This window comes from Pelophylax lessonae (assembly GCF_965119305.1).
Source record: "Pelophylax lessonae genome assembly, chromosome: 3".
NCBI classification, from domain to species: domain Eukaryota; kingdom Metazoa; phylum Chordata; class Amphibia; order Anura; family Ranidae; genus Pelophylax; species Pelophylax lessonae.
In genome coordinates this window covers 436,936,410-436,963,945 of record NC_138770.1, presented here as the reverse complement: position 1 = coordinate 436,963,945, position 27,536 = coordinate 436,936,410, and the positions used below count along the sequence as shown (strand labels likewise).

The window sequence follows — 27,536 nt, the reverse complement described above, 5'->3', positions numbered from 1 at the left end:
CCTTCAGCTCGTCTGCATTGTTGGGTCTAGAGTGTCACTTCTTCCTCTTGACAACACCCCACAGATTCTCTATGGGGTTTAGGTTAGGCAAGTTTTCTGGCCAATCAAGCACAGTGATACCATTATCATTAAACCAGGTATTGGTACTTTTGGCAGTATGGGCAGGTGCCAAGTCCTGCTGGAAAATGGATGCGGCTCCCCTAGTGGCTTTCGGCAGTGGTCCTTCGGCGTGTCTTTTGGCTTAAATGCTGGTTTGTGGACCAGACTTCTAAAAAGGCCTTGACTGATCTTCCTTTCAAGGAGATCACCTGTTTGGTGCTACCCTGGACGACATCATTAAAGGTCTCACATGGGGGAAGAGTACCTTTCTTCCACAGGCTACTAAGGGCAAGGACCCTTGCCGTAGATGTGGGCCCTCCTTCTCGGCTCATTAAGAAGTTGTTTCGTCCCTGAGGGGCGACTGACAAAGGATCAGAGCCCTTCGGGGGCTCCTCTGCAGGATCCAAGCGAACTTGGTCTGGCAAGTCAAGTGCGGGCTTCTCCAGACCCATGGATAAGGCCCTTTCAGCATGAAGGTGCGCCCTCACCCATATCTGGGGTGGGGGGACGTCTTTGCTAGTTTCGTTCTTAACCTTCGGTAAGGTTCTTCCTTCCAACATGCGACTGTCCCTGGTCCGCTTACAGGCTCTTTTTTGGGGCAGTGTTAGACCTTTTACTTTACAGGTGATGGTACCAGATCCGATTTTGGAATGTTTTTTTTTTAGGGGTTTTACTCAAACCTATTCACAGTCCCCAGGACGAAGGCAAGGTGCATCCAATTCTGGACCTCAAGGCGCTGAACTGCTTTGTGCGGGTGCACAAGTTCAGAATGGAGTCCGTTCAGGGGGATTTTCTTGCCTCCACCGACATCAAGGACACTTGCCTTCACATTCCAATATGTGTCGGTATCCAGCGCTTCCTCCGCTTTGCGGTGGGAGAGGAACATTATCAGTTTGTGGCTTTACCCTTTGGTCTTGCCTCTGCTCTTTCACAAAAGTATTGACCCAAGTGCCAGGATTGTTATGCCAAGGGGGATCGCGGTACTGGGCTACTTGGACATCATCCTTCTGCAAGCAGAGTCTCTTACTGCTCTGGTGGAAAACCTTGAAATCATCATACGAGCTTGAGGGAGTTTGGCTGGGTTCTGAATTTTCAGAAGTCTGCTCTGGTTCCTTTCACAAAGCTGGACTATCTGGGTCTAACTCTGGACTCGGCCTTATCCAGAGTGCTCCTTCCTCTGGACAAACTCCAGAAACTACAAGACTGTGCCTGGAACATTGGACAGATCATCTTCAGGGATGTCTAATGCGTATTCAATCAGCAATGCCACAGGCGTGGCTTATGTCAGTCACCAGGGGGGCACAAGAAGTTTCCTGGCGGCTCCAGAGGTGGCTGGCTTTCTAAGGTGGGCAGAACGATTCAATTCAGCCCTCTCCGCCGTACACATTCCTGGGATGGAAAACTGTCAGGGAGATTACCTTAGACGGCAGGCGTTGGACCAAGGGAGTGGTCCCTTCATCCAGAGCTGTTTTGTCTCTGGTGGGGCATCCCCGAGGTGGACCTGGTAGCTTCCTGCCTCAACAGAGGTTTGTGGCATGGTCACAGAATCCTCTGGCGGACGCCACAGACGCGCTGGTGGCCTCGTAGGGTCAGTATAGTCTGATTTACGCCTTCCCTCCTCTCCAGCTTCTGCCAAGACTTCTACTCAGGATCGAGGCAGAAGGGATTGTGATCATCTTAGTGGCCCTTGACACCTTAAGTGCAGTCTCTGTTGGCCCTTCGGACTTTGGTTTGGTGCTCTCAGTCCTCCAGAAGCCTCTTTTTGAGAATCTTCAGGAGATTTCCCTGCTTATGCTGTCCCAGAAGGTGGCCTTTTTGGTGTCTTTCACCTCTGCTTGCAGCGTGTCGGAACCGGCAGCGTTATCCTGTTGTGAACCACCAGTAAGGTGCACAGTGATAAGGTGGTTCACAGTGATCAGGTGGTTCTTCACCCTGGTCTGTCATTCCTTCCTCAGGTTGTCTCGGATTTTCATTTGAATGATTATGTTGCCTTCCCTGTGTCCCAGGCCAACACACATGTAGGAAATTGCTTTGCATGCCCTGGATGTGGACCGGGCAATTAGGGTATACATGGCAGCTACGGAGTCTTTTAGGAAGTCAGACTCCCTATTTGTGCTCACTTATGGGCCTTGGAAAGGGTTGTCCGTTTCCTCTGCGACCATCTCCAGATGGATCAGACAGACGGTGGTTCAGGTCTATTCCACCTGGGGTCAGGTTACTCTTTTCCTTGTCAAGGAGCATTCTACTCGGACGCTCAGTGCTTCCTGGGGTTTCCGTTATCAGGCATCAGTGACGCAGGTTTGCAAGGCGGCCTCCTGGTTATCGGTGCACACTTTCACAAAGTTCTATAACGTGGATGTGTTGGCATCTGCGGATGGTTCCTTTTGGCTGCAAGGGTTTTGCAGGCTGCTGCTTAGAGGACCTGGTCCTCTTTGAGGGTGTATAGTTTTTTCAGGTGAGCTCCAGTGGTTTTGGTTTACCTGCTTGGCTATAGTTAGCCATGGGAGTTTCTTTTCCACTTTTCCCACCCCTCCTGTTTAACACTGCTTTGGGAAGTCCCACTGGTTAAGAAGATCAGGAGCTGTGTCGTCAATGAACGAAAGATGTTTTGACTTATGCCCCATACACACGTGCAGATTATCTGCAGACTTTTGTCTGCAGACTTACCTTTTCTATGTAGTGCAAGGGCCTGCCGGATTGCATACAAATTGAAAGTGTTTAGGTTTGACCTCATATTATATGGTTTTGGTAAGTCTGCAGACAAAAGTCTGCAGATAATCTGCACGTGTGTATGGGGCATTACTGTAAAATCCATTTCTCTGATGTTTATTGATGGACACAGCACCCAACCCTCTGTGGAGTTGTAATTCTTCTGACACTGCTTGTAACAAAATTGAGTACCTAGAGCAGAGAACCTAGAGCAGAGAGAGGGCGTATAACCCCTGCCCATAGGCATAGCCAGACTTACTTTCTGCATAGTGTCCTACTCCTGTAGGGGGCAGTATAACCCAATGGTTAAGAAGATCAGGAGCTGTGTCCGTCAATGAAAATCAGAGAAATTAATTTTATGGGAAGTCAAAAATCCCTATTTTTTTTTTTTTTTTTTTATTATTATTATTGGTTTTATGTAATCTTCAAATTTTCTAGAATACTGAATTTTGGGTTTTCACTAGCTGTAAGCCATAATTTTCAAAATTAAAAAAAAAAAAAAATAAATGCTTGAAATAGATCACTCCTGTGTAACGCATCTATCAAAAATATGTATTTCACTTTTTTATGTTTAACCTACCCAGAAATATTAACCACTTGTCGATCTCAATACGTATACATACGTTGCGGTTTGCAATTGGTTTACCGACATTATGGCGATATTGTTTTTTTCAGCTGGCAGCTGGCTTTCTCTTGAAAGTGTCCCGAGGCAGCGGGAGGGCACATTCTCTCCCGCTGCTAAACGGTGTCTCTCGAGCTTACCATTTCCCCCGATTCGTCCAAGAAATGATCAGACAGTGCTGCCGGCTGGTCACAAAGATGACAGAGTAGATCAGCTTTGGTCTTCTCTATGGCCTTGGAGGACCGGAGCGACATCGTAACGTTCCTTCGGGTCCAGGGTAGGGTGGAAGCAAACAAATTTGGTCTTTCGCTTTCAAAGGTAAATAAGAGATTTGGAATCTTTTTGACCCCAGGTCTCTTCATAAAGAAGACCTGGCACCCTTTTTCTATTAAATAAACAAAAACAATCAGCGCAGACAGGTAGATGTAGCCAAATATAGATGGAAATGCTGGCTGAACACCGACCCGGGACACACAGCAGAAATCCCAGAACGAAATAACAAGCAAAATGATGCAGCGCAAATCCTAATAGTATCCTGAAAAAAAGTAATACATAAAGGAAAGAGTCCCAAAAATAAAATAAGAGTCCTTAGGTCCACTTGGTGTTGAAAAAGGATGTAGGAGACAGCGACTCCACACAGTGATCTCCCTCCACCAGAAAGCACACATATGCCCTCACCTCATATTTTGACCCCTGTTTTACCAGAAGGCCAAAAATCGCTGTATGTATCCACATCAATCAGCGGGCTCCAGATTTGCTAAGGACCAGGTAGAACCCATATACAAAATGCCCCAGGTAATGGTATTCACAGAGGCTCTGTGGAGTATATGAAAAAACAAGAGAAGCGGGACCTCTAAGTGTAAACTGTAAGCAATAAAGACTTTTAGACAGCAAACAGCAGGCACATCGATCGTGTAATGTTACACCTTCAGCGTTGTGGGCTCTGCATAGCGGCAGCCAGCCACACACGCTCGAGACAGCAGCAGCGGGTGACGTCAGACGGATGCGACTCCACCTCCCGTACGCGGCGTTACGTCCAGCAGGACTTCGTCAGCGGGGGTGGAGTCAATTAGTCACCACAGTCATTAAATAACAAGACGCTGCTCACATGATATCAGGACGTAATAACAGGAACGCACTGATGAGGACATCTAGTGGTCATTTGTAAGTATTACATCCTCTATGAATAATACCAAAAGGACCCACAGGGCCTCATGTGTATTATATATTCTATATATTTTAATTTTTATGTGTTTAATATTCACAGCAGCGGTTGATGTCAGGGTTCTAAAATATCTTATTTATTGGAGCATTTATTAAATTTTATTATAAGATATGTTACCTATATTTATTAATCCACATGAGGCCCTGAAGAATACCACTGCAATGAAAAGCTCTTACACATCATACCATGAGTTCTGCTCAGCCCAGGAGGAAAGACCCATAACAACATCATTTATTTATTTTTAATCCTACAATTATTATAAATGTATAGGTTCACCTATGGAAGGTTTATAAAATAGATATATGTACCTCTGTCATAACATTTATGAGAATACCATTTGTTTTTTACATAGTCGCAGTCCCTAAAAGGGAAGGTTAACAACAGTAGGGCTCTGTGCATCATAATGTAAGAGATGAAAAAGTATTTTGTCAGCATTAGGTTAGTCAGCTGACATGGCATCAACAGGTTACATCTGAGAAAAGGTGAATATGTAAATGTGAATCTTCCATATATATGGCTACATAGTTATAACTTAAAGTTATTTCATGCAAACACTTTTTGATAGGAAGACAAGGGAATCTCTATAGGAGATTTTTTTTTTTTTTTTTTTAAACATATAAGCTAATCCAGAAAATGAACCCTGCTGTACTTCCTGTTTCTAATATAGGATCTACAATTACTCGAACGCAAAGACTATGGCTGGACTCGCAGTGTGGTTCGAATCATTGGAACTTTACTGCCATTGGAACCTTGCCCTAGACTACACTTTCAGGTTTGTGTCATTAAGGCTGCAATGCAAATATAAGTTAGCCTATCGTGAATTTTAAACTGGCAAACAAAAGCGGATGCTGCCTTAAATCAAGCCTTTTAGCCACGTTAGGGAAACTTCGCTTTTGTAAAGGAAAAAAAAAAAAACGATAGCAAATCCAAGTTGGAGCAGGAAAAATTGGAAATAGGCGGGGGGGGGGGGGAGAAGCTGACGAGGTATCCATGGGCATCAGAAAATTTAAACCGAGGTAAGTATTACTGCCTTTAGTTCCCCTTTTGAGGCTGTCATAGACCGCTGAAATATCCTAAGGTGTGTGTGTTTTAACATAATCCATCTTGGCAAAAGTAGATTTCTCTTTCGTTCATTGACATAATCCAGTAGAGGAGAAGCTAGTCAAATGCATATGTGCATGATTGTTTTCTCTCGTTCAGACCATGGGCTGAACAAAGGGAAAAACAATCAGATTTATAGAAATCTCCCTTGCCAGTTACTGTATTTAGACAGCTAGCACCCATGGTGTCAGAATACCCAAACAGTGACTGCATCAGATTGCATGCAGTCACTGTTCCATCTGACATTTTTCCACCCAGCTTCTTCAACAAAGGTTGATTGAAAAAAATGGGATTTTTGACTTACCGTAAAATCCATTTCTCTGCTGTTCATTGACAGACACAGCTCCTGATCTTCATAACGATTGGGTTATACTGCCCCCTACAGGAGTAGGACACTAGGCAGAAAAATAATCTGGCTACGCCTATGGGCAGTCCCAATGGGTATTCTCCCTCTCCCTGCTATAGGTACTCAGTTTTCTTTCTGCCTAGTTAGGAGTAAGGACCAAGTTCCTTACTGGGATCTCTGGTCCTGGCAAATTTTGTTAGATAGAAATGATTTCTCCTGTTTTTTTCCTGTGAGATCTACAATCAACTACCGAACTGGGTGACGGGCTGGATAATCTAGATCCAGTGGTCACCCCAGTCTGGCCAGCGAGCGCGGGCAGACCTCAGCTTCGCGCTAGGTCGGTCGCGACATAGCCCCACTGGATGGGGGCTGGCCTGCGAGTTAAACACTTTGCGAGGTCGCATACGACCGGGTCTCGGCATGAGTTGCAGCTTTCCTCCTGGCTGACAGCCCCCCATTTCAATGACGAGTGGTTATGTCTGGAGCGTTGCCCACCTGGTTCCAGGTATGGTGAGAAGCTGTCCCCCCCCCCCCACTCCCCCTGAAGGGTTTTGGGTGGACGTGGGCCCCTCCTTTTGGACGGTCAGACCACCGAGTTCCCCTCCTTCCCGTCAGGCACCCCCCTTTCATCTGTCCCCAATCCTACCCCCTCTCCAATCATGATGAGGCTGTGAGGATGGGGGCAGGGCGCTGTGCTAGCGATGGGGGCCGGAGGGGACGCACCGCTGGCGACAAGACGATCGGCTGGGGGGGCAGGGGTTGTACTTGGTGGGGCTTCTGCCAGTCCCAGACGTTGGACCAAGGGGAGTGGTCCCTTTATTCGGAGGTGTTTCATCAGTTGTGTCTCCGATGGGGCATCCCCAAAGTGGATCTGTTGGCATCTCGGTTCAACGGAAAGGTGCAGAGGTTTGTTGCTCGGTCACGAGATCCTCTGGCTTCCTCCCGGGGAGGATCTGTTGTCCCAAAGGCTAATCTTCTATCCTGCCTTACAGTCGCTGGCTTTGATGGCTTGGCTGTTGAACGCCAGGTGCTGATGGATAGAGGTTTATTCCAACGCTGTTAACACGGTGGCTTGGATCTTGACCTTCTTTCAATGGGGGGGTTAAACAGAAATTGGCCTTGAGTACCATCATGGGCCATGTGTCAGCTTTGGCGGTCCTCTTCCAACGACCCTTGGCCACACAGACCACCACAAGGTGCGTACCTTTCTTCAGGGGATCCGACGTTTGGTTCCTCCAGTGTGGTTTCCCTTGCCACCTTGGGACCTCAATTTGGTGCTTTCGGTCCTCCAGAAGCCTCTCTTTGAGAATCTTCAAAAGATTCCCTTGCTTACACTCTTGTCTCAGATGGCCTTTTTGGTGGCTATCACCTCTGCCTGCAGGGTATCGGAACTGGAGGCGTTATCCTGTCGTTCACCTTACTTGATGATTCGCAGGGATAAGGTGGTTCTTCGCCCCCTGTTAATCGTTCCTCCCAAAGGTTGTCTCTGATTTTCATTTGAATGAAGACATTGTTGCCTTCCCTGTGTCCCAGCCCGAAACATCCGAAGGAAATTGCCATGCATGCCTTGGATGTGGTCCAGGCAATTAGGGTGTACCTGGCAGCTATGCAGTCTTTTAGGAAGTCAGACTCCCTATTTGTGCTCACGGATGGGCCTTGGAAAGGGTTGTCCGCTTCCTCTGCGACCATTTCCAGATGGATCGACAGATTGTGATTCAGGCCTATTCCATCAAGGGTCAGGTTCGTCCTTTTCCTGTCAAGGCACACTCTACTCGGGCGCTCAGTGCCTCCTGGGCCTTCCGTCATCGGGCGTCAGTGACGCAGGTTTGCAAGGCGCCCACCTGTTTGTCGGTGCACATTTTCACAAAGTTCTCTAAAGTGGATGTGTTGGCATCTGCGGATGCTTCTTTTGGCTGCAAGGTTTTGCAGGCTGCTGTTTAGAGGACCTGATCCTCTTTAGGGGGTGTATTTGTTTTTTTCAGGTGGGCTCCAGTTGTTTTTGGTTGAGCCTGTTTGGCTACTGTTTAGTCTGGGGAATTTTTGTTGCTGTTTCCACCCCTCATGTTTAACACTGCTTTGGAACGTCACAATGGTTATGAAAATCAGGAGCTGTATCCATCAATGAACGAAAGAGAAAATGGTATTTTTGACATACGGTAAAATCCATTTCTCTGATGTTCATTGACAGACACAGCATCCACCCCTCTGTGAAATTGTAATTCTTCTGACACTGCTTGTAACAAAACTGAGTACTTATAGCACGGAGAGGGAGTATACCCCCTGGGGCTGCCCAAAAGCATAGCCATATTCTTTTTCTGCCTAGTGTCCTACTCCTGTAGGGGGCAGTATAACCCAATGGTTATGAAGATCAGGAGCTGTGTCCGTTAATGAACAGCAGAGAAATGGATTTTACGGTAAGTCAAAAATCCCATTTTTTTTCAATCAACCTTTGTTGAAGAAGCTGGGTGGAAAAATGTCAGATGGAACAGTGACTGCATGCAATCTGATGCAGTCACTGTTTGGGTATTCTGATACCATGGGAGCTAGCTGTCTAAATACAGTAACTGGCAGGGGAGATTTCTATAAATCTGATTGTTTTTCCCTTTGTTCAGCCCGTGGTCTGAACGAGAGAAAAACAGTCATGCACATATGCATTTGACTAGTTTCTCCTCTACTGGGTTATGTTGGCACATCCCCCCTCTCTTTATCTTCATAACTACTTCTTTATATTTCTAAGCACTATTCCTCTCCCATAACAGCTGCCAGCGTCTTCTCCCCTTCTGCTATTGGAGTGCAGCAGTAACAGCGTTGTCAGTCTGCTTCGAGAATTAGGGAGCTGACTGTGTTTTAGGTAGTATCCTGAGGTATTGTTGTAGTATTTCCAAAAAGACATGGAGAACTATGCATGTGATGCAAAACTGCGTTTAATTATTTTTTTCTTAGATTTTTTTCCCCCCACATATACACTTAAAAAAAAAAAATACACTACTAACTGGTATATGGAATAAAGTTATAAACATTGTCACTACAAGCACAAATTGTGAATTTATCAACTTTACGATAATTTTCGCTGAAAGTACATTATAGATTTCTTTTAACATGCTTTATGCATTATTAAATCCTCCTTTTTGTCAATCTGTTCCTGAAGCGTGTTTTAGGCCCCAAAGCACTGGAACCTAGAGAAAAAGAAATGGTCTACAGACCCGATATCCTATCGCTGGCTGACGCCCCATTTCTGGTGGATAATGATATTACGTCGTACACAAGATTAAGGTAATGTTTATGTCTTTTTTTTTTTTTTTTCTCATGTGGACAACACTTGTTTCTCAGACTATAATACCAACATATTTCATCAGACATCACCTTTCAGCAAATATGCCAGTGGGAGAGTATAACTTGGCAAGATCTAGCGAAGAGAACCCAGCAATGACAATGAATATTCAGAGTAGCAACAATTTAGAAAATGTTTCTTTAGCATCAAGTGACCATGCAATTCAGAAGATAGCAGCGTTGGAAGATGAGCTGATACAGCTAAGAGCACAGATTGCTGCCATTGTCGCCATGCAAGAAACAAGAAGCACACATTCTTGTAAGTTACTTGCAGTTATTTTTGGCAGAAAATATATCTTTTTTTTTTTTTTTTTTTTTTCTCTTTCTTTTAAGTACCAACTTGGTAACACCAGCTTCCCTTTTCTTTGCAGGTTCTGAAGCGTTGTCATTTGGTAGCCCTTGTAATGCTCTTCCGCCTCCATTTTTAACCTCAACACCTATTAATGCTCAGAGCCTGCTATCTACACCTGCTCCACCCCCTGCTCCACCACCACCACCACCACCACCTATCCCACCTGCTAAGATTAACTCTGCAAAGTCCGCAATTGATCTCATTAAAGAACGTAAGGCAGCTCACAGGCATAGTCCAAAAGAGGTAGATGAAGCACAAAAAGACGATTTGCAAAAGCTGCCCAGTATGATGGATGTTTTAAAGGATATGAATTCAATTAGACTTCGTGCTGTTGAAAGGTAAAGATGATTTATAGTGTTTTGAAGTAGAACCAAAACTTTTTTCAAAACCCAATTTTGAAAGTAGGGGGTAGGATTAAAACTTCTTTATGTTTTTTATCTCTGTCCATTTTGGTGTAAAATATGAATTGAGAGGAACTCTACTCAGGATAAAAGAAAATGCTAACTTTGGCAGATGGTACCAGAACAGATAAACTACTTGGTTACCGAACCTCTGTTACTGTACTGGTGTCAACTGTGAAGTTCCAGATTTCTACATCTGTTCCAATTACAATGGTCACTAGGCTGATGTCAAAGTGATTGTAAAGTCTTGTTTTTATTTTTTGATAAAATATCAAACATAATATAATTACCTCCTCTCTGCAATGGTTTTGCACAGGGCAGTCCAGATCCTCCTCTTCTCGGGTCCCTGGCTGGAGCTCCTGACCCCTTTCTCCTGTTGAGTGCCCCCACAGCAAGCAACTTGCTATGGGGGCACCTAAACCAAGCTGCAGCTCTGTATCCATTCATACATGGAGCTGTCATTCGGGCCCTCTCTCTCCTGATTGGCTAACTGAGTTTGATTGACAGCAGCGGGAGCCAATGGCACAGCTGCTGTTTATCAGCCAATTTGGAGAGAGATTCCCGAACAGCTGAGGCACTTGGGGACATCGCTGGATAGAGAGGGGACTCAGTTAACCACTTAAGCCCCGGAAGATTTTACCCCCATTCCGACCAGGGGGTATTTTGCGATTCGGCACTGCGTGACTTTAACGGACAATTGCGCGGTCGTGCGACGCTGTACCTAAACTAATTTGGCGTCCTTTTTTTCCCACAAACAGAGCTTTCTTTTGGTGGTATTTGATTACCTGTGCGATTTTTTGATCACGCGCTATAAACAAAAAAAGAGCGTCAATTTTGCAAAAATAGCAATATTTTTCACATTTTTTTATATGAAATTCCCCCCAAAAAAAATGTAAAAATCAAAATTTTTTAACATTTTCGGCCAATTTGTTTTATGCTACCTATGTTTGGTAAAAAAAAATCTCAAAAAGCGTATTTTGATTGGTTTGCGCAAAAGTTATCGCGTTTACTAACAAAGGGAAAGATTTTTGTCATTTTTGGTGTTTTTTTTTTTAACGCGTAATGGCGGCGATCTGCGATTTTTTTTTTTTTTTTTTTTTTTTTTTTTTTTGCGGTACTGCGACATTGCGGCGGACAGATCGGACCCTTGACTGACATTTTTGACACTTTTGGGGTTACCAGTGACATTTCTACAGTAATCAGTGCTATATTTATGCACTGTTACTGTAAAAATACACTGGTAGTGAAGGGGTTAACTTTATTTGGGAGGGAGGGGCTGTGTGTGTCCCTAGGGGCATGCTTTCTACTGTGATTGGCTGTGGCTTGAGCTGTAAGGACACTGATCAACGGATCTACATAGTAGATCCATGTGATCAGTGTCTTTACAGCGAGGAGAATGACAGGTGGCTTGTTTGCACAAGCTGCCTGACATTCTCCCTCTCCCCCGCCGATCGCCGAGTGGCCGGCGGACATCGGGTCCGCTGGTCACACGCGCGGGGGGGTCCGTGACCACGCGGGAGCGCGCCTCCGGCGGCGCGCGCTCGCTCCCTAGACCCTCACAAGCAAGCAACGTAGCCCTACGTTAGTTTGCCTGTGAGGGGCTGACCGCCGACGTAGATAGTCGTGCGGCGGTCGGCAAGTGGTTAAGTATGAGGGGGGTTGCTGCACACAGAAGGCTTTTTATCCTAATGCATACAATGCATTAAGATTAAAAAAAAAAACCCTTCTGACTTTGCAACCACTTTAAATTGATTGTAAAGGTTACCTTTGTTAAAAAATGCACAGAGCGGCCTAGAATCTCCTCTTCTGGGGTCTCCAACTAAGGCTGTCCACTCCTCCTCTTCTTTGTCTGCCCCCATAGCAAACTTCTTGCTATGGGGGCAGATGTGCAAGCTTGATCCTGGGCCATGCTGTGTGTTTCTATTGGCACCACTCCCTGCTCTCTACTCACAGGATTTGACTGATGGCATCATGAGCCAGTGGATCCCACTGTCTCAGACAAGCCTGTGAGAGAGATGAGAAGAGATGCTACAGAAAGGACAATGCTATATCAATAATGGACTTGTGTTTAAGATGGTTCTGGGGGGGAGGGGATAAAATATTAAATTATTATTTTTTTACTTTTTGTCTTTAGAATCCTTTTAATTTACTGAATGAAAACTTAGACTGCAATACATCTGAGAAGATGTTATGGCTTTCTATGCTTCACCAAAATCAGAAAAGCAAGGTTTGGCAGGAGTCACACTTTGTAGTCATGTACAGCCCAGTTATTGGGCAAATTAGGCATTGTGTGCTGATAATTGCACGTGTGTAAAAGAGGTGGACAAGCCCTTTGAATCAATCCTTCTTTTTTTTTTTTTTTTTTTTTTTTTTTTTTTTAAATCAAATGACTACAATAGTAAATACATTATATACTATATCTGAATAAACATGATCCAGAACTGTAGTGCTGTGTAGGATGTTTGTGGCCAATTTGGCAGTTTGTCCTTTAAACATGCATAATGCAAATAGCTCATTTTATAGTTTGTTAATATTACTTTCTTTTCCCCTAGGTCCCCAGGGGGTACACCTTTAACAAAAAAAGATAAGAAGAGGCGTTCTCTTAATGACCCTGCAGCTATTATAGCTCATGCACTGAAGCAAAAGTTTGCACATAGACATAAAAATGAGTCATTTGACAAGGAGAATAGATCTCATGAGGCGTCCCCATTCTCCAGTCCTGAGACACCAATGGTACAGTACATATATACGTTCCAAAAATATTTTCTGTCTTTCTGTCTGCTCCAATGATACCTGATATCGGTTTTCTGCTTTATAACATGATAACTTAAAGCTGAGTTCCACCCATAAGTGGAACTTCTGCTTTAAATACTCCTGACCCCCTGACATGCCACATTTAGCATGTCATTTTTTAGGGGGGTGGGGGGGGGGGAGTATAGCTGATACCTAGTTATGACAGGCTTCCGCTCAGCCTGCCTCTCCCCCCCTCCCCCTCCCTGCAATCTTCTGGGGCACTGCACAGGACGCGACTCGCACGTGCGCAGTGCGCACCCGGCTGTGAACCGAAAGCGGTCACGGCCGGATGCCCACACTAGTGATGCTGGTGCCGCTGAGAGGGAGAAGAGAGAGGCTTTGTGCGGCTGCATCACTGGACCGTGGGACAGGTGAGTGTGTGTTTAATAAAAGTCAGCAGCTACACTTTTTGTGGCTGCTGATTTTTAATAAACACAAAATGGCTGGAACTCCGCTTTTTAAAGTGTTACTAAACCCAAGACCCTGCATTTGCTATAGCTGGTCTACCACAGTACACAGAACATGGCAATGCAATTGTTTTAGCAAATATAAACTGCTGAATACCTTTTCTTATAAGAAGTGTATAGCAGTCTTGTGATTTCTGTCATTGTCCAGTCGAGCACTGGTTAAAGCTTGTAGGAGGAGTTTTCTCCTCTTGCTGTCTATGAGGCTGCATGACCCCTGACTCTCTGACTGGACAGTGCTGATTGGCTCTGTGCTGATTACATGCACTCTGCCAAAAAAGAAAAACTCTAACGCCAAACTAAGCGTATGAAGAGGGCCCCCAAGGCTCGGTACTATCAGCATATGGATTGAAGACAGTGGAAGAAGGGGAGGATCAGAGAAGACAGGATCAAACATCCTCTTTACATAATGCTCAGGATTAACCTCTTAGGTTCCACAGTAAGTATAACAAACATGCTTTACTGCATATACAGACTGATTTTACTGTTGTGGGTTTAGTAACACTTTAAAGGCACTTTAATTCCAGTATGTTTTAGGAATGTCTTTTGTGTTGTTAAACTCATTAAACATAATTTATATTATGTAAGCCCCACTTGCATGCTGTCATAGCTGCTGACCGTCTTCCTTTGCAGGACCATGTATCGATTAGAAGATGAAATTCAATGTATGGGATAGAACACTTTTTTTCTTCTATGAGGTGGTTTCACTGCCTTGCCGGGTCAAATGGTATATTAAACAGGGAGCAGAAAAAAAAAAAAAATTGTTGGATTTTTAAATAGGTCCCCAACCCCCCCCCCCCCCCCACCCCGTTTGTCTTTTCTTTTTTATATTTTTTTTTTAACTTGAGCTTTCAAGGACTGTGCTGGAACAGCTGACAGCAATCTAAAAATCTTGCTTGCTGATGTTTTTTCAAGATTTTTATTGTCTAAACAGGTTTTAAATTGTTATGCTTTCGGCCCCCTTGATGATACCAGCAGGTCCCTAATTTTATTGTTTACAGTGCTAAGCTAAAAAAAAAAAAAAAAAAAAACACATTTTATATCCCACGTAGTTAATGGATACCTAGTGGTTCTGCCACAGATGCCCATTCAGTTTCCCTCCTGACAATCCTTCTGTGTTGGCATATATGCTTGCAGAGCTGATCCCTGACTTCAAGCACTCCTCTGTTCTCCATGGACACATTTGAGGGCCACGTCATAAAAAAAAAAAAAAGTTTGATGTAGCATTTTTTTGACACTAGTACTAACAGATTTGTAGATCCCTCCCCCACCCCCCAACAGAAAACCTAAAAAGTTGACAGAATTATGCCTAGAGATACACTTTAACCACTTAAGCCCCGGAGGATTTGGCTGCTAAAGGACCAGACCCCTTTTTTCAACTTGGCACTTCGTGACTTTAACTGATAATTGCTCGGTCATGCAATGCTGTACCTAAACGAAATTTACGTCCTTTTTTTCCCACAAACAGAGCTTTCTTTTGGTGGCATTTGATCACCTCTGCGCTTTTTATTTTTTGCGATATTAATAAAAAAAGAGCGAAAATTTTGCAAAAAAATGACATTTTCAACTTTGTCTTTTAAAAAATATCCAATATACTCAATTTATGTCATTTTTTTTGGCCAAAATATATTTAGCTACATGTCTTTGACAAAAAAAAAATCAATGAGCGTATTTTTATTGGTTTGCGCAAAAGTTATAGCGTCTACAAACTATGGTGTAAATACTGAAATTTACGAAGCTTTAATTTCTGACTGCCTATCTCATTTCATGAAGTGCTAAAATGGCGGGGCAGTACAAAACCCCCCCAAACTACCACTTTTTGGAAAGTAGACATCCTAAGGAATGTTCTGAGAGGCATGTTGAGCTCATTGAATATTTTATTTTTTTGTCACAGGTGTTTGAAAAATGACTAAAAAAATTTTTTTTTTTTTTTTTTTTACACAAAGTTGTCATTGAAATGATATATTGCTCACACATGCCATGGGTATATGTGTAATTACACCCCAAAATATATTCTGCTGCTTCTCCTGAGTACAGGGATACCACATATGTGAGACTTTTTGGGAGCGTAGCTGTGTACGGGAGCCGGAAAACAAATCACCACCATCAGAATTTCAAAGGGCGTACATTTTTCATTGCATTTTCTCACTACCTATAACGGTTTAGGAGGCCCTGAAATGTCAAGATACCACAAAACCCCCCCAAATGACCCCATTTTGGAAAGTAGACACCCCAAGCTGTTTGCTGAGAGGCATGGTGAGTCCATGGAATATTTTATATTTTACCACAAGTTTCGGGAAAATTACAATTTTTTTTTTTTAATTTTTTTTTTTACACAACGTTGTCACTAAAAGATAAATTTCTCACACATGACATGGGTATATGTGGAATGACACCCCAAAATACATTCTGCCGCTTCTCCTGAGTATGGGGATGCCCCATGTGTGAGACTTTTTGGGAGCCTAGCTGTGTACAGGACCGCGAAAACCAATCAACACTCTCAGGTTTTCTAATGGCGTAAATTGTTCATGTCACCTCTGCACTACCTGTCGCAGTTTCGGAGGCCCTAAAATTCCAAGATAGCACAAAACCCCCCCAAATGACCCCATTTTGGAAAGTAGACACCCCAAGCTATTTGCTGAGAGGCATGGTGAGTCCATGGAATATTTTATATTTTGCCACAAGTTCCGGGAAATATATATATATATATATATATATATATATATATATATATATATTTTTTTTTTTTTTTTACACAAAGCTGTCAGTAAATGATATATTGCTCACACATGCCATGGGTATATGTGAAATGACACCCCAAAATACATTCTGCTGCTTCTCCTGAGTACAGGGATACCCCATGTGTGAGACTTTTTTTTGCAGTCTAGCCGAGTACAGGACCCCGAAAACCAACCTCCACTTTCAGGCTTTCCAAAGGCGTAAATTGTTGATTTCACTCCTGACTACCTATCACAGTTTCGGAGGCCCTAAAATTCCAAGATAGCACAAAACCCCCCCAAATGACCCCATTTTGGAAAGTAGACACCCCAAGCTGTTTGCTGAGAGGCATGGTGAGTCCATGGAATATTTTATATTTTGCCACAAGTTCCGGGAAATATGTATATATATATATATATATATATATATATTTTTTTTTTTTTTACACAAAGCTGTCAGTAAATGATATATTGCTCACACATGCCATGGGTATATGTGAAATGACACCCCAAAATACATTCTGCTGCTTCTCCTGAGTACAGGGATACCCCATGTGTGAGACTTTTTTGCAGTCTAGCCGAGTACAGGACCCCGAAAACCAACCTCCACTTTCAGGCTTTCCAAGGGCGTAAATTGTTGATTTCACTCCTGACTACCTATCACAGTTTCGGAGGCCCTAAAATTCCAAGATAGCACAAAACCCCCCCAAATGACCCCATTTTGGAAAGTAGACACCCTGAGCTATTTGCAGAGAGGCATGTTGAGTGTTTTGCAGATCTCACTTTTTGTCACAAAGTTTTGGAAATTGAAAAAAGAGGAAAAAAAATGCATTTTCCTGTTTTTTCTTCATTTTCCAAAAAAATGAGAGCTGCAAAATACTCACCATGCCTCTCAGCAAATAGATTGGAGTGTCTACTTTGCAAAATTGGGTCATTTGGGGGGGTTTTGTGCTATCTTGGAATTTTAGGGCCTCCGAAACTGTGATAGGTAGTCAGGAGTGAAATCAACAATTTACGCCCTTGGAAAGCCTGAAAGTGGAGGTTGGTTTTCGGGGTCCTGTACTCGGCTAGACTGCAAAAAAGTCTCACACATGGGGTATCCCTGTACTCAGGAGAAGCAGCAGAATGTATTTTGGGGTGTCATTTCACATATACCCATGGCATGCGTGAGCATTATATCATTTACTGACAACTTTGTGTTAAAAAAAAAAAAAAAATTATTTTCCCGAAACTTGTGGCAAAATATAAACTATTCCATGGACTCACCATGCTTCTCAGCCAATAGCTTGGAATGTCTACTTTGCAAAATGGGGTCATTTGGGGGGGTTTTGTGCTATCTTGTAATTTCAGGGCCTCTGAAACTGTGACAGGTAGTCAGGGGTAAAATCAGCAATTTACGCCATTAGAAAACCTGAAGATGTGGATTGGTTTTCGGGGGCGCGTACACAGCTAGGCTGCCAAAAAGTCTCACACATGGGGTATCCCTGTACTCAGGAGAAGCAGCAGAATGTATTTTGGGGTGTCATTTCACATATACACATGGCATGTGTGAGCAATATATCATTTAGTGACAACTTTCTGTAAAAAAACAACAACAAAAAAAGAAATAATAATTTTCCCGACACTTGTAGCAAAATATAAAATATTCCATGGACTCACCATGCCTCTCAGCAAATAGCTTTGGGTGTCTACTTTTCAAAAAGGGGTCATTTGGGGGGTGTTTGAACTGTCCCGGCATTTTATGCTCAATCTTATCCACACATCACCCACTCTTCTAACCACTTGAAAACCAAGCCTTTTCTGTGCCTTTTTGTTTACATGAAAAAATATTTTTTTTTTACTAGAAAATTACTTTGAACCCCCAAACATTTATATATTTCTTTAAAGCAGAGGCCCTATAGAATAAAATGGGGGATGTTGCAAATTTTTTTGTCACACGGTATTTGCGCACAGATTTTCCAAACGCAATTTTTGCGAAAAAAATACATTTTTTTTTAATTTATTTCACAAATACACTATATAATTCCAATTTTTTTGGTAAAATTTAAAAGATGATCTTATGCCGAGTTCATAGACACCTGACATGACATGCTTTAAAAATTGCGCACGCCTGCGCAGCGGCAACAACGTACGTACATTTTTAAAAACTTTAAAAGTCTCTACAGGTTACCACTTTAGACTTACAGAGGAGGTCTACTGCAAAAATTACTGCACTCGATCTGGCGATCGCGGCGATACCTCACATGCATGCTGAAATTGCGGTTTACATATGACACTAGACCAACGCTTGCGTGTGCCATTGCGTGCAAGCACGGGGGGAAAGGGGGGGGGGCTCAATTTTTTTTTTTTTTTTTTTTTTTTTTTGCTTTTTTATGTTATTTTGACACCTTTCCTTTAATTTTTTTTTTTTTAAATCATTTTTATTGTTATCACAGTGAATTTAGATATCCCCTATGATAGCAATCGGTAGTGACAGGTACTCTTTTTTAAAAAAATTGGGGTCTTTTATACTCTAGATCTCTCCTCTGACCTTAATGTATCTGACCACGCCAAAATTGGTGTGATAAAATACTTTCCCAATTTCCCAATGGCCCTGTTTATTTCTGGCGAAAAAGAAGTCATGAAATGCTCGTAGCCTCCGGCATCTTAGGCCATAGAGATGATTGGAGCCATTCTAATCTTCAATTAGCTCTATGGTTAGATAACTGAACCACCGGCTGCACTCTCGGGTTAACCGGTGGGACAGGAGAGCCCGAGAAAAACCACGGAAGGCTGCGGAAGGCGGCGGTGGGGGGGGGGAGACCCCTCCCACTGCATGTAAAAGCAGTCTAGCGGCCAATTACCTGCTAGGATTGCTTTTACATGTTAGCCGACCGCTGGCTGTAAAAAACTATACCAAGATGATGCCTAAATCTGCAGGCATCATCCTGGTACAACCACTCAAAGTCCAGCAACGTACCAGTACATTGCTGGTCCTTGTTTGGCATATAGGTTTTTTTTTTTTCATGCAGCCTGTGGGCTGAACGGAAAAAAAGAGAACCTATCAGAAATCAGCACAGGAATAATGCGTAGTATTACTCATCATTAACCGCCCAAACAACCACCCACTGAATTTAATGATGGGTATACACGACACTATCCACGTATACCAAAATAGGATTTTAACTGCAGTGCTGAAATCAGAAAATCACCACAGCTGCTATCAGCAAAGGTATCCATATATGCTGAGCGCAAACACTGTTTGTGTCAGAATATATAAAATCAATGCGTGGTAGCCGACGAGGGACCTGCAAGAGAAACAGGTCACAAAAGAATGAAAAAACAAACAAAGTACATTAAAAAAAGTACATTAGGAAGAGTAGGACATATAAAATGACTGACACAACAAAAGTTTTTGGATTCTCATCATTAACCGCCCAAACAACCACCCACTGAATTTAATGATGGGTATACACGGCGCTATCCACGTATACCAAAATAAGATTTTAACTGCAGTGCTGAAATCAGAAAATCACCACAGCTGCTATCAGCAAAGGTATCCATATATGCTGAGCGCAAACGCTGTTTGTGTCAGAATATATAAAATCAATGCGTGGTAGCCGACAATTACCTGCAAGAGAAACAGGTCACAAAAGAATGAAAAAACAAACAAAGTACATTAAAAAAAAGTACATTAGGAAGAGTAGGACATATAAAATGACTGACACAACAAAAGTTTTTGGATTCTCATCATTAACCGCCCAAACAACCACCCACTGAATTTAATGATGGGTATACACGGCGCTATCCACGTATACCAAAATAAGATTTTAACTGCAGTGCTGAAATCAGAAAATCACCACAGCTGCTATCAGCAAAGGTATCCATATATGCTGAGCGCAAACGCTGTTTGTGTCAGAATATATAAAATCAATGCGTGGTAGCCGACAATTACCTGCAAGAGAAACAGGTCACAAAAGAATGAAAAAACAAACAAAGGACATTGAAAAAAGTATAGTAGGAAGGAGTAGAAGGACATATAAAATTACTGACACCACAACAGTTTTTGGATCCTTTTATTTTACTTTCTAACTGTTCCTTTATTTCTTGATTTGGGAGGGAGTGCGATCTTCTGCGATCTTCTCTTCCAGCTTGGGTCTCTCAAAATGTCGATGGACATCCAACATCCTTCGAGACCCTGTGTTTATGTGCCCTACACTGTGTCGTGCTGTACCCTACACTAATACTCCACTAGTGTATGGTAGCGCTCAAAACATTCCCCGATGCAGAGACCAGGATGGTCAGGACATTTGGGACAATAATAACGGGTGTCACGCCTAAATCCGCGCCTGCTACAGACACGACATCGTCTTTGGGGTCGTATTTGGTAGGGGTACTCGGGAGGGCATAAGGAAAATGCCTCTCATGCAGCCGGCTCACTGCATCTGGAAGGGGAAGTTGGGCAGGCATGCCTCCTGGGTACAGGTAGGCAAGGATGACCGCTTCCTGGAATTCCCGGAAGGGTCCAGTTCGTCCTGACGCCCTGTATAGGACAAAGGCGTTCAGCATAGCCAATTGGAAAAGGTAAACAGACACTTTTTTGTACCAGCGTCTGGCTTTACGGGCAACTAAATACGGCGCCAAAAGCTGGTCGTTAAGGTCCACCCCTCCCATGTTAAGGTTATATTCGTGGACACAGAGGGGTTTCTCCATAACGCCAGTTGCCGTAGGGATTTGGACTGTCGTGTCTGCGTGAAGGGAGGACAGAACATAAACATCCCGTGTATCCTTCCACTTCACCGCAAGTAATTTGTCCGTTTTCAAGCAGGCTCTCGCCCCCCGACTAAGACGGGAATTTACAAGCCGTTGGGGGAAGCCCCGGCGATTAGGTCGCACGGTGCCACATGCACCAATTTGTAAATCAAGCAGGTGACTAAATAGTGGCACGCTTGTGTAAAAATTGTCCACGTACAAATGGTACCCCTTTCCGGATAAGGGTGACACCAAGTCCCAAACAATCTTACCGCTGCTCCCTATGTAGTCTGGGCAGTTCGGGGGCTCCACAGTGCTATCTTTTCCCTCATAGACACGGAAATTAACTGTATAGCCTGTGGCCCTGTCACAGAGCTTATACAACTTGACCCCGTATCTGGCACGCTTGCTGGGGAGGTACTGTTTGATAGCAAGACGGCCAGTAAATTTAATCAGGGACTCGTCAATGCAGACAACTTGTTCGGGGGTAAACAAGGCTGCAAACCGCTGATTGAAGTGGTCTATGAGGGGCCGAATTTTGTGGAGCCGATCGTATGCAGGGTCTCCCCGAGGACGACAGATTTCATTGTCGCTGAAATGCATAAATCGCAGAATTTGCTCGTATCTCCCCCTGGACATGGAGGCAGAGTACATGCGCATATGGTGAGCTGGGCTAGTGGACCAATATAGCCGCAATTCACTTTGTTTAGTTATGCCCATGTGGAGGGAAAGGCCCAGAAAGATCTTAAATTCGGAAACCGTTATAGGATTCCAGCCGAATCGTCTGGCAAGGTGCGAATTTGGGTTGGCGGCGATAAATTGTTGAGCATATAAATTTGATTGATCCACAATAGATCTGAAAAGATCTTCCGTGAAGAACAGCTCAAAAAAGTTCAGGGGCGTAAAACCAGCTGTCTCCACGTGGATTCCAGGTTGGGCGGTGAATGGGGGAAGTACTGGCGCTGTAGAATCAGTGGGTTGCCAATTGGGATATGCCAGCGCATCAGGGAGGGCACTATGGGCTCTACGGGCCTGTCTTCGAATACGCGGTGGCTGCGGGCCACTACTTGTGCTAGCCACCGCACCAGCTTCAACTGCACTTAGGGGACTCGCCACGTCACCAGGTCTTACTGCAGTGCTGGTTGTACTAGGTCCAGGTTGTACTAGGCCGCTGGCGCTTGCCAGGTCGCCAGAAGGATGAGCGGCACTAGTACCCACACTCTGCTCCATACGAGCACCCTGCGATTCCTGCATTTCAACAACACCAGAATGGGGTCGGGTACGCCTGGGTCTAACAGGGACCCATCTGTCGTCGGAGCTGTCTGTCAGGGAGCCGCTGCTGTCATCTGGTTCGTATACTGACCCTGATTCTGCCGGTGAGGCTTCCCCATCGCTCTCACCTGACATGGACATTATACTGTAAATAGCTTCATCACTGTACGAACGTTTAGACATTTTGGTAACTAAATTTACCCGTACAGTGATGCGACTCACAGGTAATAAAAGCACCTGGTTGTCGAAGACTATTTCAAGCGCTACCAAAAAAACTGCTAATGCTAGCAGGGATCAGGCCTGACTCTGCTAACACAGCGGTTTTGTGTCTTGTGTTTTTTGTAAGTGACAGTAATCTATTGATTACTACACTTACCTGGGTGAAAGGGTTAAACGCAGGTGCTGGCCGGAATCAGTGCTGATCGTGCAAACACCGCGTTTTGGGAACCCTAAACTATGGGGGCGCTAGTATAGCTCTGATCAGATCAGATATTGATCTGTTCAAACACTATACTAGAAATGGAAGTGTAGGTGCGTGCGTGCGTGTGTGGCAATCAAGGGGTTACTTCTAAACTATGCGCCGGGGATCTGGGGGGGGGGGGTGGCGGGGACCCTAAACCTCCTTTGGGAAAGAAACTAGCTAGCTAGAGCAACCTCAAGTCACAATGACACCAATACAAAAATACAGTAAAAACAGTATATTATGTGTGTATTAGTGCTAATGTGACAGAGGGTGTAGGGGTTAACGGGATGTGATCAGGGGGGGATCAGGGGTTTAAATCTTTATTGGAAGGGACTGGCGGGTATCCTAAGGATAAAAGGAACGGTGGCAAGCGCTAAACCTGGTCACAAGTCACACTTATACGGGTATATAGAAAATGCTATATACTGTATACAGTGTGCGTTGTGGCAGGGGGTGTAGGGGTGATCAGGGGGGGATCAGGGGATTAAATCTTTATTGGGCGGGTGGCGGGGACCCTAAACCTCCTTGGGACACAAACTTAGTCGCCTGCGCTAATTCTGATCACAATCACACTAATACAAAAATACAAAAACACAGTATATTACGTTTGTATTAGTGCTGATGTGACAGAGGGTGTAGGGGTTAACTAGCGGTGATCAGGGGGGGGTCAGGGGAGATCAGGGGCTCAAATCTTTATTAGGGGGGGGGTGGCGGGTAATTCAAGTGGAAAAAAGGGGGTCGCAAGCGCTAGACCTGACCACAAATCACACTTATACGGGTATATAGCAAAATGCTATATACTGTATACGGTGTGTGTTATGGCAGGGGGTGTAGGGGTGATCAGGGGGGGGTCAGGGGCTTAAATCTTTATTGGGCGGGTGGCGGGGACCCTAAACCTTCTTGGGACAGAAACTTAGTCGCCTGCGCTAATTCTGATCACAATCACACTAATACAAAAATACAATAACACCGTATATTGCGTTTGTATTGGTGCTGATGTGACAGAGGGTGTAGGGGTTAACGGCGGTGATCAGGGGGGGGTCAGGGGAGATCAGTGGGTTAAATCTTTATTAGGGGGGGGTGGGGGGTAATTTGAGTGGAAAAGGGGGGGTCGCAAGGGCTACACCTGTTCACAAATCACACTTATACAGGTATATAGGTATATGCTATATGCTGTATATAGTGTGTGTTGTGTCAGGTGCTGTAGGGGTTAATTGGGGGCGCGATCGGGGGTGAAATGTGCCTATCTAAGTGTGTATGTACGTGCTTGGTGCTGTACTTACAATTAGATGTGCTCTCCTCTCACGCTGGATCCAAAAAGACCGTTGGGAGGGGAGGGCACATCTCCTCTAAGCCTGTGTTTACATTTCACAGGCTTAGAGGGAGATCTGATTGGGCAGGACCGATCAACAGGTCCAGACCAAAAATGATTGGCCTGGACCTGATGACTGATCGGTTCTGAACCCAATCGAGTCATCGGCGGGACCGCGGGTGCGCGCGCGCCAGAGCGGCGAAGGCTAGTGACGTACCGCTACGTCACTCTGCCTGGCCGGGGCTGACCGCCGCAGTATATAGTCGTGCGGCGGTCGGCAACCGGTTAATACCAGAAGGGGACAGGGCTTATTAACAAGCTGAGGATAGGTTGGGACACTATAGCTGTCTGTACATAGAAAAGTGGGTCCTTCCCAGGCTCAAAGGAACTGTCTGGAAGGCAACTGTAGACATATGCAGGTATAAGTTGTCTGTTTACATCTCATTTTTTATAGAATTTGATGTACAGGTCAGGTTCACAGATTTCTTTCTACTATTCTCACACTTCCTGTTTTAGGGTGACTACATTCATTCTCCATGCTCTCCTTGTGTTTCCTGCTCACCCGTAAGATGGACTACACATCCTCATGCTGATACATTCAGATTTATGTGTGTTGTATGCAATAGAGCAGAGTATGTGACCTGAAATAATGGCACTGCTCCTTCTATGCTAATAGCACTGAGCTGCATCCGTGGAAGATGGGGAGCGTGCACAGGACAAAAAAGAATCCTGAAAACAACATTAAGACTTTTTTTTAACAAAAAGAAAAAAGCTGAGCCATTGTATGGCTTCATATTTTAGAATGATTGATGTAAAGAAATAAGATGTGTGGCTTTTAATACTTGAACAAATAAGGGCTCTTTCACACGGTCCGCCTCTGTAGGCGGATCCGTGTTGCTCAGCGGGGATCGATCCGCGATCCCCGCTGAGCCGGCGGATGACAGCTCCGTCTCCGCTTGCAGAGCGGAGAGGGAGGTGTCTCAGCCCCCGCTGCCCTCTATGGGGGATCGGATGAGAGCGGACCGCCTGTCCGCTCTCATCAGATCCGATCCGATTACTGAACGGATGGAAAAATAGGGTTTCCATCCGTCCAGATTTCACGGACAGTATCAGATACGGATGGCAGCGGGTGTCAGCGGAGGTGTCTCCGCTGACACCCGCTGCCTCATAGAGCTGCATGGAGGATCCGATCAGATCCGCCTAAAAAACTGACAGGCGGATCTGATCGGATTGCCCGTGTGAAAGAGCCCTTAGGGACACAGGACGTTTTTGCAGCTGCTTTTAGGGACTTCCAGTGTTTTTTATTTATTTATTTTTTTATTTTTTACTGCCTCTGAACTCTCTTCAGCGTTGTCCTATGTATCCATGCACACATAAACTTTCATTTGGAGACATAAGCATTTAGGGGGCAGAAAAAGAAAAAAAAAAGTTTCCTGTGCGCCCTGGAGCAGAGGCTGTTTGACTGTAAAAATGCAAAACGCCAGAAAACGCAACTAAACGCTGTAACAAGCTTTTAGCCATGTTTGGAGTTTTAGGCATTTTTACATTTTTATGGAGTGTTTTTATTGTAAAAACGCTAACGGCAATAAACGCTATTCTAAAACACTGCTAAAGGCGCGTTTTTAACGCTTTGCTTTTCCTGACAGCGCTGGCATTTTCTAAAACTCCTGTGTGCACGAGCCTTAAGTGTTTGGACGAGAGTATAGATTCCTCTGTGGTTCCTACACTCCCTGGAATCCAAAGTTATCCAAGACAAAAACAAATATACAGAGGCACACTTTTGCCTTAAATTTGAAGCTTTAAAGAATAAGTAAACCCAACATTTCATATTCCTGATATGTGCCTGCTGTTTTATGTACTTGTATGACAAGTAATGTGTCCTGTTCTCTCTGTAATGTTTCCTTTGTGTGAAATCCCTGGTTTTCCTGCCAGTCACCCTGCTTTCCTATTAAAAACTGACCATACTAGGCGTGGTCAGTTTGCTGGCTCAGCCTGTGAACTTAGCCTGCTCTCCACCAATGGTTAGACTTGTTCTGACATTTCCCCCGCACAGCTATTACCTGGGAGGACTAGTGTACTGCTGTTTCTCCACCCTCGCATACTAAGCAGCTGAGATCAGAGGGTTTTCAATCACTTTTTTTTTTATTGGTTGAGCCAGATGGACTTGTGTACAAATACCTTTATAAACTTGTTAACACTGAACATGAAAATTGTATATACATTGAAAGCTGTATACTGTTTTGTATTATTGTTTTGTTTTTTCATTGGATAAATAAAATCGTTTAACCAAAAAAAAGGGGGGGGGGAGGTATTTAAAATGTTTTTCATATTCATACACAAATGTTTTGCCTTTCATTTCTATTTTAAAGTGAATGGGTTATTTTAGGCTCGGTTCACACTTATGCGATGCGGGAAGGCTGTGAATTCGCAGCCTGTTCCCGCATCGCAAACGCACCCCGGCAGTTCACACTGCCATATGCGATACGCTGGGGGTGTCAATGTAATCTTAACGACACCCCCAGTTTGATCGCATATCGCACAGGATCAGATCGCACAAGTGTGAACCGCTGTGCGATCCGATCCTGATTAGGCTGCAAAAAAGGGTCCTGTGTGTGTTTGCTGCGGGTGCGGTGCGAATTTAGCCATACAAAGTGTATGGCTAAACTCGCACCGCACAGCCGATCGCATGTAATGAAGGAGCAGTGCGCTCCGATATTACATGCGATCGGCGCAGCCGCATCAATGTGAACCGGGACTTACAAGTTGAGGGTTTACTTACACTTTAACATAACTTATTTCAGATATTTGGTATACTTTTTAACTAGAAAAAGAATAGCTATCCAAAATCTGTCATGTGAAAGATTTAGCATAAGTCAAGCTATATTAGATCATATAATCCAGGTTTGCTTCATTATGTAATTTTGACAATCTACTTTGTATCCATAGTTTGGACGCCATCTACTGAAGCCAAATGGGCAGAGAGCTATGAAAGAAATTCCAAGAAAACAGGCATTCAATTAATTTATACCCTGTGTTCAATGAATTGCACTGAACTAATTTAACTGAAAAAAAAGATTGAAACACATCTACAACATTTTATCAAGCTCTGACTTTATGGATTTTTTTCCATTTGGACATGTTTCAATAGACTGCTTTACTGTAAGAGTTTATCAGTTTTGTTATTTTTATGTGATGTGGGGTTATATGACTTTTAGTTTACAAAATGTCTAAATCTTAAGTAATTATTGGGAAAATACGGACTGTCATGAAACCTTCCCGGGACCACCTCTCACCATTTTCATCATATATTGCAGGATTATACAAACTTTTCACATTTCACATATTATCTGCTTTGCATAGGTATTTGCAGCTTTCTGCACAGGAGACAATGGTTATTACGGCTGGTAATGTTGGTATGGGAAATGTTTTGCTTTTTTACATTGCTGTAATATCATTCTGACATTGCAAAAGCAATCTTCCCTTTTGGTTTTTATAGTATTATTTTAATGTAAATGTTAGATATGTGTACACTGTACCTGGTAATGTATTTCTTGTTTTAAAGCGGATCTATATGTTGTCCATAGAAGGCAAAAATAACA

The 27,536-nt window shown here is 43.8% G+C and overlaps 1 protein-coding gene across 1 annotated transcript in view; it reads left to right on the top strand.

Moving 5' to 3' along the window:
• Positions 1 to 27,019, top strand: part of MTFR2 (mitochondrial fission regulator 2) — a 48,362-nt gene extending 21,343 nt beyond the window's left edge. Inside the window, exons 4-9 of the mRNA XM_082249721.1 lie at positions 5,323 to 5,427; positions 9,251 to 9,375; positions 9,459 to 9,691; positions 9,804 to 10,122; positions 12,738 to 12,918; positions 26,884 to 27,019. Coding sequence (XP_082105847.1) covers positions 5,323 to 5,427; positions 9,251 to 9,375; positions 9,459 to 9,691; positions 9,804 to 10,122; positions 12,738 to 12,918; positions 26,884 to 26,958 — 1,038 coding nt within the window. The 3' untranslated portion in view covers positions 26,959 to 27,019. The remainder of the gene's footprint in view (positions 1 to 5,322; positions 5,428 to 9,250; positions 9,376 to 9,458; positions 9,692 to 9,803; positions 10,123 to 12,737; positions 12,919 to 26,883) is intronic.
• The last annotated feature ends 517 nt before the right edge of the window (positions 27,020 to 27,536 follow it).